The sequence below is a fragment of the Crocuta crocuta genome, unplaced genomic scaffold (genome assembly GCF_008692635.1).
Source record: "Crocuta crocuta isolate KB4526 unplaced genomic scaffold, BGI_CrCroc_1.0 scaffold17, whole genome shotgun sequence".
NCBI lineage: Eukaryota > Metazoa > Chordata > Mammalia > Carnivora > Hyaenidae > Crocuta > Crocuta crocuta.
Genome location: NW_027532041.1, coordinates 2,229,907 through 2,241,930, shown reverse-complemented (window position 1 = coordinate 2,241,930; position 12,024 = coordinate 2,229,907). Strand labels below are relative to the sequence as shown.

The window sequence follows — 12,024 nt, the reverse complement described above, 5'->3', positions numbered from 1 at the left end:
ACTGTGGTGATAATACACCCTATGTGTTGGAAAACACTTATTCATATTGTTGTAAGGAAAACTCTAAAGGGCAAATATTTATATGATGGTACATTTTACAAAAATGCAAATGAATGTAATGTTTGTCCTGTAAGAATAATATCATCTCAGCTTTGGACGTTATCAATAAAACAGAACAAACATGTGATACCACAGAAATTCATCACTTGTACAAAATATAATTTAAAATGCCTTTTATATACCTTTTATTTCCAAAACACTTAAACACATTAGTGACTGCTTTAAGCTTCTGAGAGAAATGAAAAGGAGCGAGAAAAGGAAACTCCAGGGAAATTTTTCTCTGAATGAGAAGTTAACTTTCAAGGCACATGCATGGTTCTTATTCCCACAAGGGTAAAAATAAAACTGTACTTGTTGTCTTTCCCAGACGTTCATTACAAACACCACATCTACATTTTCACTTCAGATTAAAAACATTTTTTAACTTTTAAATCTTGTGGGATTTTTTTTTAGTCTCCATCCTGTTTGTCTTTAAGTGAACCTAGAAAGCAGACAAAATTCATGTACTGCAACATGAGGTGGGTGTAAAGTATTAAAGTGTAGGCAAGAAACTGAATTCTGGAATTAAGTCAGCTTTCTACTGGCCATTGATTTTAGGCACTTAATCTGCCTGAATCTCTGTTTCCTCACCTGCAAATAAGGATAATAATGATTCCTACCTAGACGGGTTTTTTAATTTTAATTTACATCCAAGTTAGGTAAAATATAGTGTAAAAATGATCTCAGGAGTAGAATTTAGTGATTCATCACTTGCACGTAACACCCAGTACTGATTCCAACAAGTGTCCTCCTTAATGCCCCTTGCCCACTTAGCCCATCCCCCCTTCCAAAATCCCTCCAGCAAACCTCTGTTTGTTCTCTGTATTTAAGAGTCTCTTATGGTTTTCCCCCGTCTTTGTTTTTATATTATTTTTGCTTCTCTTCCCTTATGTTCCTCTGTTTTGTATCTTAAATTCCACAGATGAGTGAAGTCATATGATATTTGTCTTTCTCTGACCGACTAATTTCACTTAGCATAATACCTTCTAGTTCCATCCATTGTTGCAAATGGTAGGGTTTCATATATATACCACATCCTCTTTATCCATTCATTCATCAGTGGACATTTGGGGTCTTTCCATGCTTTGGCTATTGTCAACAGCACTGTTACACTCATTGGGGTGCATGTGCCCCTTTGAAACAGCACTCCTATATCCTTTGGGTACATACCTAGTAGTGTAATTACTGGGTTGTAAGGTAATTCTATTTTCATTTTTTGAGGAACCTCTATAGAGTTTTCAAGAGTGGCTGCACCAGTTCGCATTCCCACCAGTAGTGCAAAAGGGTTCCTCTTTCTCTGCATCCTCGCCAACATCTGTTGTTGCCTGAGTTGTTAATTTTAGCCATTTTGACAAGTGGTTTTGATTTGTATTTCCCTGATGATGAGTAAAGTTGAGCATTTTTTCATGTGTCTATTAGTCATCTGGATGTCTTCTTTGGAAAAGTGTCTATTCATGTCTTTTGCCCATTTCTTCATTAGATTGTTTTTTGGGTGTTGAGTTTGATAAGTTCTTTATAGATTATGGATATTAACCCTTTATCCAATATGTCATTTGCAAATATGTTCTCCCAATCTATTGGTTGCCTTTTAGTTTTGCTGATTGTTTCCTTCACTGTGCAGAAGCTTTTTATCTTGATGAGGTCCCAGTAGTTCATTTTCGCTTTTGTTTCTCTTGCCTCTGGAGACATATCAAGTAAGAAGTTGCTGTGGCTGAGGTCAAAAAAGTTGTTGCCTGTTTTCTCCTCTAGGATTTTGATGGCTTCCTGTCTTACATTTAGGTCTTTCATCCATTTTGAATTTATTTTTCTGTATGGTGTAAGAAAGTGGTCCAGGTTCATTCTTCTGCATGTCGCTGACCAGTTTTCCCAAGACCATTTGCTGAAGAGACTATCTTTTTTTTCCCATTGGGTATTCTTTCCTGCTTTGTCAAAGATAGTTGACCATACATGTACGGGTCCATTTCTGGGTTCTCTATTCTGTTCCTTTGATCTGTGTCTCTGTTTTTGTGCCAGTCCCATACTGTCTTGATGATGACAGCTTTGTAATATAGCTTGTAGTCCAGAACTGTGATGCCTCCAGCTTTGGGTTTTTTTTTCCAGATTGCCTTGGCTATTTGTGGTCTTTTCTGACGCCATACAAAATTTAGGGTTGTTGGTTCTAGCTCTGTGAAGAATGCTGGTGTTATTTTGATAGGGATTGCATTGAATATGTAGATTGCTTTGAGTAGTATAGACATTTTAACAATATTTGTTTTTCCTACCCAGGAGTATGGAATATTTTTATTTCTTTTTTGGGGGGTGTTTGTGTGTGTGTGTGTGTGTGTGTGCATCTTCACTGTCTTTCATAAGCTTTCTATAGTTTTCAGTGTATAGATTTTTCACCTCTTTGGTTAGGTTTATTCCTAGGTATTTTATGGGTTTTGGTGCAATTGTAAGTGAGATCAATTCCTTGATTTCTCTTTCTGCTGCTTCATTACNACTGTGATGCCTCCAGCTTTGGGTTTTTTTTTCCAGATTGCCTTGGCTATTTGTGGTCTTTTCTGACGCCATACAAAATTTAGGGTTGTTGGTTCTAGCTCTGTGAAGAATGCTGGTGTTATTTTGATAGGGATTGCATTGAATATGTAGATTGCTTTGAGTAGTATAGACATTTTAACAATATTTGTTTTTCCTACCCAGGAGTATGGAATATTTTTATTTCTTTTTTGGGGGGTGTTTGTGTGTGTGTGTGTGTGTGTGTGCATCTTCACTGTCTTTCATAAGCTTTCTATAGTTTTCAGTGTATAGATTTTTCACCTCTTTGGTTAGGTTTATTCCTAGGTATTTTATGGGTTTTGGTGCAATTGTAAGTGAGATCAATTCCTTGATTTCTCTTTCTGCTGCTTCATTACTGGCATATAGAAATGCAACCAATTTCTGTACATTGATTTTATATCCTGCAACTTTGCTGAATTCATGCATCAGTTCTAGCAGATTTTTGGTGTAGTCTTTGGGTTTTCCACATAAAGTACAGTGTCATCTGCAAAGAGTGAGAGTTTGACTTCCTCCTTGCTGATTTGGATGCCTTTTATTTCTTTGTGTTGTCAGATTGCTGAGGATAGGACGTCCAACACTATGTTGAATAACAGTCCTACCTAGATGTTTAATAAGTTCTTGTGAGGAACTAATAGCCTAATATATTTCAAAGTATTTGTAACATATAAGTAGCCCTAGGTCTGCTGTTTTGTTTTAAAGTGAGCTCTGAGGAATCCCGTTTGTTGTTTAGTTGTGGCTGTGCTGTTTTCCAACCATGCAAGGAATTGGGTAGGAATCACAGCAAGCATTTTGGGGGATTGCCCTCAAATCTCCACATGTTTCATTTCTGGCCACCAGGAACATCCAATCAAAAAGACACCTGTACGAATTCAAAAAGCACTGTCACTGGGTAGAGAAGCCACTGTGAAGTTGAGAACTACCACTGAGACAGGGCAGGAATAGGCGGGGAGGGGTCAGTCTGCTCTGCTTTTACTTTACCTTATGTAACGTATTTCCAAAGCACAGTTCATTTGCAGAAGCTTGTGCTGTTAAAAATATTTCAAGTATAAAATCTTATAATGGTTATCCAACTAAAATTGTCATGGAAGGCCATGTCTGTCATATTATAAAAGAACCCATATCTGGACTTGTTTCTGTAGCAACCACTGTTTCCCTGTGAGCTCCACCTACCCTCAGTCCCCTTCCCCAGGTGTCCATCTGTGCGGGCGTTGCTAGGCCAATACAGAGCTGTTTATAGTCTTTTAAATTGCCAAAACTCATACTCCACAAATAAAACTGCAAGGGCATGGAGTGCCTGGGTGGCTCAGTTAGTTTAGCATCCAACTTTTGATTTAGGCTCAGGTCATGATCTCACTATTAGTGAGACTGAACCCCATGTCAGGCTCTGCACTGACAGCATGGAGCCTGCTTGGGATTTTCGGCCTCTTTCTCTCTCTGTCCCACACCAGTTCACACATGCATGCTCATNTTAGCATCCAACTTTTGATTTAGGCTCAGGTCATGATCTCACTATTAGTGAGACTGAACCCCATGTCAGGCTCTGCACTGACAGCATGGAGCCTGCTTGGGATTCTCAGCCTCCTTCTCTCTCTGTCCCACACCAGTTCACACATGCATGCTCGTTCTCTCTCTCTCTCTCAAAATAAATAAATAAAGTTTAAAAAACTGCAAGGGCATAGACATTACCCACACAGCCCCTGCAGTGTACGTACATGTGCTGGCAAAAGAAGCATCTCCTAGAGCATCATCACAGTAAACAATTGAGGCATAATAACATTGTGAACTTCTCACTGTGGACCCAGAAATCAAGTTGGTATTATTGTCTTTAGATAAGACAATATTGCTGATTCTGCAAATGTGGCTTTTCCTGGGTCAAAGTCACCATTGATTCTAATTAGAATTGACAGGAAACAGTAGAATGTACCCATTCTAGTTAGAGGATCTTTGTTCAAGTGCTCACTCTGGCAGATCCCAAAGGAGTAGTAATAATCTGCTTTGTCAAACTCACTGGTNTTGCTGTGGCTGAGGTCAAAAAAGTTGTTGCCTGTTTTCTCCTCTAGGATTTTGATGGCTTCCTGTCTTACATTTAGGTCTTTCATCCATTTTGAATTTATTTTTCTGTATGGTGTAAGAAAGTGGTCCAGGTTCATTCTTCTGCATGTCGCTGACCAGTTTTCCCAAGACCATTTGCTGAAGAGACTATCTTTTTTTTCCCATTGGATATTCTTTCCTGCTTTGTCAAAGATAGTTGACCATACATGTACGGGTCCATTTCTGGGTTCTCTATTCTGNATAATCTGCTTTGTCAAACTCACTGGTGTGCTGTGAAGAGAAAGTATGATAAGAGTATCAGCAGATAATCTGTATGAAAACATTAATGCTTTTACTAAGTGCTAGTCACTATGCTGACTGTTCACATAAAATATTTTCAATCTTCCTGACAATTCTAGGGGGAGATATTATTATTATAATTCCCCTTTGGCAGAAGAAGAAATAACTAAGGCTCAGGGAGCTTTGGTTACTGGTCCAAGATTAGCTTGTAAGTAACAGTCAGAACACAATCCAAGCCTGTCTAACTCCTTGGCCTCAGCAACTAACCAGCTCCTAACCACCTCCCTAACTGACCTAAAGTGCATTGTAAGCTCTAAAGTGCTATGGAGATTTTAGTGGCAGATTTTTTGTTTTTAACTGGTAACAATTTACCTGTAGCACCCAGCTCTCTTCACAGGGCATCCTTCACAGTGATATTTACAGAGAGCTCATTTGTGAGCAGCACCAACAATATTATGACATTTTATAGCTAGGAGTATTCCCATGAGAGATAATCAGAGCTTCTGGCTTTGTTTCAGACTAATGGTCAAAGCTTAAATATTCTCTTTGCTGTCTTTTGGCAAGGTGTCTGCACAGGGCATTCAGTCCACACCCCTGAACCTGGCAGTGAACTGGCGATGTGAGCCGGCAAGCACTGACCTGCGCATAGATTACAAATACAATACAGATGCAATGACAACGGCTGTGGCCCTCAACAATGTGCAGTTCCTGGTCCCCATAGATGGAGGGGTAACCAAGCTCCAGGCCGTTCTCCCACCAGCAGTCTGGTAAGTAGACCCCAGTCTCCTTCCTCTTTACCAACGGGTTCTTTCTGGGCAAAGGGATCACAGAGTTCTTAGCATTTGTGTTTCCTACAGGAGGAGATCACAGTAGGCCTATGTGTCAGGGTTCTGAGCAGGGAACAGCAACCATTCTGTTCTGTTATTTTAGGCAGAAAATGATTTAACACAGGGATTCAGATGCTCACACAATGGTGGAAGTGCCAGAGGAACTAGCTTTAGGCTGGATCTCCAAGAATATTTCCCAGAACACTGCAGAACTTGCCTGCTAGTTCAGCCACAACCAAGAAGCAGAGATATTGGAGCTGCCCAATGGAGCCACTGAATGCAAGACCACACCACTGCCATGTTGATCCAAGGATAAGAAAGTTCCTACCGCACTGCCTTAACTACTTCTCAACACTCACAGAACTGGAGCCTGGACTGCATGGAGCACTTTGTTAGAAGATCCCCCACATCTCAGTTAGGTTGCTGGCCAGCAGAGAGTGGCAGGAGAATGGCCTCTGCCTCCCTTCCATCCTCCAAATCTCAAGCAGTGGATGTAACTGGTAGACCCTACTATGCATCTAGGACCCTAACTACAGGGGCATCTAAGAAATGTAGGGTTTTGTTTTATAGCCTCTGAACTATAAAAAGGCATCATTAGAGAAGGTATGGGAACAGATACTGAATAGATACTGAGTATCAATAGCAGCTGTTAAAAAGAACTTATTCTCTTAGAAAAAATACTCTAGTTTTTCTTTTTGCTTTTCTTAGAAGCAAAAAGGAGTACATTTTTTAAAAAGTCAGCCATATGATAGCTCCGGCTTAAGTTACCTGAATTAATTGGTTCACAGTTCTCATCTATGTTTTCAGTACATGTGTCAAAAAATGTAACTGCCTGTCCTCTACATGGTTTCCTTTCTGACAGTGTTGTGGCTAGTTATAATAAAGAACAGAAAAAAGAGAGAATTATAGATGGATGGATAGATGGATGCATGGATGGATGGATGGATGCATAGATAGGTACGTAGGTAGACAGATAAGTTTAAATTGTAGTTAACATTTTCAAGATCCATTTTTTAAGTTAGCACTATCTAGAAAAAATATAGCATCCATTAAACAAAAACCTGTGCATATGCAAAAGCCTTTTACTTATTTTATTTTTAGGAATGCTGAACAGCAAAGAATATTGTGGAAGATTCCTGATATTTCTCAGAAGTCAGAAAACGGAGGTAATGTCATCATTGGCTTTATTTTAATTAATATTTAAAGCTGAAATAACTTTCAGGTATTAGAAACTATTAACCAAAATACACTTAGCATTAAAAAACAAGCAAAATATTTCGCTCCACTTTGATATATACTTATTTCAACCAATAAAAGCAAATAATTCCTCACTGAATCCTCTACTTCCTTTTCTGTCCAACCCCACATCAGACTATTCTTCAAACAGAGAACAGCTTTTCATGAGACATTTTCATTTTGTATCAGATTTTAACTCCCTGATAATTTAGGTATTTCTCACTTTCCTCTGATATTAATCATAGCTTGGAAAATACACTGCCTTCCAAGTAGCATGCTCCCACATTTTGAAGTACCATTTGGCTGAATTACACTTTCATCAGTGTGCAGAAAGAGTTCCTCATAATATTTCATAATAAATTTCATTCACCACCGTTTTGTCACCAAAACCTATACTATTGTCTAGTAAGTTAGGTTGCGTGTGTTAACTTTTGAATACAATTTCCAAAACTATATCCATCAAGTTGTGTTGACTGTTATCTTGTAATGATACTCTTTTTATAGGGGTGGGTTCTTTATTGGCAAGATTTCAGTTATCTGAAGGCCCCAGCAAACCTTCCCCATTGGTTGTGCAATTCACAAGCGAAGGAAGCACTCTTTCTGGTTGTGACATTGAACTTGTTGGAGCAGGGTATCGGTTTTCACTCATCAAGAAAAGGTTTGCTGCAGGTAAGTGGGTATCCTGTGAGTTTCATTTGCAAAAAGAGTGTTGCCATAGCTACCCTTTCTTAAGAAGGAATAGTGTCTGATTTGTTCATTTGCTTTCTCTTCCTCTTTCCCACTCCCAATCCCCATTTATCGTCCCAATTAAAAAGCAAACCAACTGTAGAATTAGGTAAAAATGGGATAATAAACTGGAAGTCAGAAACTGGAAAGGCCCTGGCTATTTATCATAGCTCTGGCTCTGTTTCTTAGGTGGGGATGACCAGTCGTTTCCATTATATACATGTATACACTGAGGTTAATGGAGTAAATCCTATTTTTTTTATATTGACAAACAAAATAAATGCTATTTGCTTTTGAATTTACCTCTTATCTGAAAACTTTTTCTCCAACAGGACTTCATAGGTTTTAGACTTGTTAGACATAGCTGAGATCTGAGAAGATCTATCTTTCACTTTAATATAAGTAACCTGAAAGAATCTAGGCCAGGTATCAGAAATGGTTCCATGAGCTGAAGATGGCCATGAGACAATTGGTTGGCATCTATAATAATTGGTTGGCAAAGGAGTCCCCAGTACTAGGGTGATTACACTTATCAATGACTTTTTGGGATAACTCCTGTTTTTTTATGCTTGCTATACTTATGTAATTATCAGTTATAGCCCTTTCATTCTCAAAAATAACCCAGGTTATATGGTTACTACTCCTGTAACAAGTTGGGTTCCCATATCCAGGAACAAATCTCTCCCAGCCTATCCTAAAACCTAAGTCTCTGCAAAGGGTTCATACATGGAAATGTGAAAAGACAACTTGCTGTTCTGGGAAACCAAAAACTTAAAAAATTTGTTACTAGTAGTGCTATCCTCAAGATGCAGTAATTGACTTCTGCAGGTAGGGCAGGAAGAATAAAAATGTTGACCCCATATAATAATCACATTATGGAAGGTAACCTGTTGATATGTTGTTTTGTTTTGCAGGAAAATACTTGGCAGATAACTAATAAAATTGTATGCAAGGATTTGGAGGATCCATATAATGGAGGACTGTTGTATGAGAAACAGGTTTTAATTTTGGTTTGATGAAAACAAACCAAAATCTGCACTTGGGATATATCTGCTGGAAATGTCAGTGACTTTCAGCAATGATTTCCCTCACACAATACCATGGTGACCAGTCTTACAGTATTTACTTCTAGGTGTAATATTGTTAATGGTTTTAAAATGTAATTATTGTATTTGTAAATTGTACTCATTCCAGTAAGGCAGTTAGACACTTGAGTTTTAGCATTTTACCATTCCTGAAATGGGTGTAATTTCAATTGTGGTATGTAAATTTAATAGTAGTACTGTTGAATGGCACAATGCTTACAGAGGTAGATTGCATTTTGTCAATATATAAAATTTAAATATAATATTGATAGCTGTCATAAAGGGGGTGCCACATACAAAGAAAATTAAGTGGAACCAGAAAAAAAATCCTTCTTTTTCTTCAATCCTTAGTATGTTTTATTCTAGTGCTAAATAAAAATTCTATCTTCAAATATTTAGTGGCTTAAATTCAGAAACTATTTCAGAAAAAAAATTCTAAAGTTACAGCATATTCAAGAAAAGCATTAATTACCACTTTTTAAAAGCTTTTTTTTCAAACTGCAAATTTCATAAAAATGCAAACTATGTAAACAGGGCCTCTTATTTTTATAACTTGTGTAAAAAGGGAAAGCAATTCATATTTAAAGTTTAAGTATATGAAATTCTAACCAAGAGTAAAGAAAATGTTGAAGTCTTAACTGTGTCCCCCTCTCTCTACAGTTTAGCAAATGTGGAGACTGCTGAATAATATGAGACTAAAGCCAAAATTGTGATTTTAAAATTTCAAGACTTTCCATAGGTGAACTGGTTAACAGCTTTTGCACAATTACCCTGAACAGAGACTCTTTCATCTAGCATGCAGAATGGTCACATATCTTTCTCTTTACCTACAGGAATCGAAACACTAAGACTAAAATCTCAGAAAAAAAAATTTAGTCCCCTATTTAAGTCCATGAGGAAAATTTTAATCGTCATCATTTATTATTTGGGAAGGAAAAAAAAACCTTATAAATGAAACTCTATCCACATTATTGTGCAATATATTTCCTTTTGGCTAAGATTCATCATATGTAACTATAAATCCTTGCCACTCTTAGGGAATCAGAAACAGAGTTATCAAAAATTTATGTCATGATTTCATTGTTGCAAGGTGCGATTAATTACTGTAATTACTTGGTCTGGCCTCACACTGTGGGGATTCAGAATGGAGAAATCTTCAGGGGTGGGTCACAATTTCCTCTACCAATTGAAAATATAAAATTCCTTCTAAGTCACAGAACTTACTTTAAACATGAACCAACTCTTTTTCTAAGTTACACTGTTAAATAACTGTAATTATTAAGCTGTTAGTTGTTAAACTTTATTTTACATTCACTTATATTTGACAAAGAATCATTAGCCATTTAAATTTTAGAATCAAATTAAATTTTGTAAGTCTTACTTTTAAAAAGAGATTGTGACTGGCAATTGTTTATAGTGGAACTTTTTAAATTAATATTTATACTTCTCAATCAGTGCTTGCTACCGAGCGAATGTTCAAGAGTCTGTTTTACCTCAAAAGAATTTCTGCCATTCAAACACTCTCAGTTGGCTCCCCAAATAGTCTGATATTGATTTTTTGAACAAATTGTTAATATACTCATTTTAAGTAAAGATATTCAATTTGATTTTGAAGCCAAAATAGAAAATGCAAACTTTTTGCTCACATAAAACATGGGGAAACTTCAAACACTGTAACCAATGGAGAGTAAGCAGATAGTTGTAAGATAATTGAGAATTATCCAGCATACAAATATAAAAATTCATTTTTAAGTAATCAATCCATGAGAAAAACATATTGAATATTAATACAAAGCATATTAAAAATGTGTAATTACTGGTTCTTATGTCTTGCTCTTTATATTTTATTTTATATAGTTCTAGAGTGAATTAATAATTAAGCACAAAGGGTTTTTTTCAGAGTAATTTTGTTGATATTGTAAAAAATATAAATTAAAACATAGATTACAATAATCCTTAACATTATTCAAATGTTTCCAGGAACTAAATTTGAAGATCTCTTATGATCCCTTAATTGGTCTTTGTGAAATGGAATGAAAGTCATTGGCTTCATAATTATTAAACTTTCAATAACCAGAACTTCACTAGAGAATATATCACTTCTTCTTTCAGAAAATAGGTCAAAGAATAACACAATAAACTCGTGTCAGGGATTTAGATTCTGGTGGTTTTTTTTTTTTAATCTTATAGTTTATACCTGTTATACCTGTATCCATAGTACTGTACAATAAGAATTCATATTAGGAAAAATAATCCTAAACAATGCAAGAGTCTCTGCTATTTAAAAAAATTAAGTCAGGTTCATTATCAATTCCTAAAATTAAACAAAATGTGCAAGTATATAGTAATATTTTCAATACCAGAGGTTAAAATAAAAAGAAAGAGTCCTCATTAACCAGAACAGCATGTCCTGAGATTTATGATTTTAAAAGTTTCTGGTCTAACAAGATAGAAAGTATGAATGATATTGCTTTATTTTGACAACATGGAAAGTGTGTTTTTCTTTTTAAAATAAATTCCATATTTTCTTGATATTTTTAAAATAAATTCTTGTTAAGAATTAGTCTGAATTTTACCATAGTTGGGATTTATAATTCCTAAGAATTAAATTTTTAATTATTTTTAGAGCTCTGTTCTTCTCTACACTTACAGTCAAAATGAGAATTCACTGTATGGTATTTGGGAACATACTTAATCTATAGAGAAAGAATGTCTTCTTTCAAATGGTTTTGAGTGAATAGAGATGCTTTATTTTTGTTTTTATGTATTTTTACTCAATCTCAATCTGCAGAGTGTTTGAGGCAATAATTATACATATTTTCATTTCTAAATCTTCTTCTCAAAGAAGCCTGGTAACTACATTAACTCTACCACTAACTCCTGCTGTGTGACATTGGACGAATCACTGTCCTTCTCAGTTTCTCATCTTTAGAATGAGGTATTGGGATTGCCAGTGGTTTTCAAGCTTTTCTTAACAGCAGGACTTTTTCTACTAAAATTGCACATGGAATTCTGTTAGACAAAACAGTTCAAAGCCATGAATGAGTTCCTTCAGCAGTTTAAATCCGTACCCTCCCCCCCAACCAACACCATTTACACACCATCATAACATATCAACAACCTATAAGATTCCTCCCACCTCTGAAGTTCCATGATTCTACTAGACTCAGATAGATCCACTAGGC

At 36.3% G+C, this 12,024-nt stretch overlaps 1 protein-coding gene across 4 annotated transcripts in view; it reads left to right on the top strand.

The window, feature by feature from the left end:
* SGIP1 (SH3GL interacting endocytic adaptor 1) overlaps positions 1–10,723 on the top strand; it is a 214,661-nt gene extending 203,938 nt beyond the window's left edge. For all 4 annotated transcript variants that reach the window (XM_077776328.1, XM_077776327.1, XM_077776325.1 and 1 more), the window contains 4 exons: positions 5,530–5,732; positions 6,894–6,958; positions 7,533–7,697; positions 8,669–10,723. In XM_077776328.1, coding sequence (XP_077632454.1) covers positions 5,530–5,732; positions 6,894–6,958; positions 7,533–7,697; positions 8,669–8,691 — 456 coding nt within the window. In that variant the 3' untranslated portion in view covers positions 8,692–10,723. The remainder of the gene's footprint in view (positions 1–5,529; positions 5,733–6,893; positions 6,959–7,532; positions 7,698–8,668) is intronic.
* Positions 10,724–12,024: the final 1,301 nt, after the last annotated feature.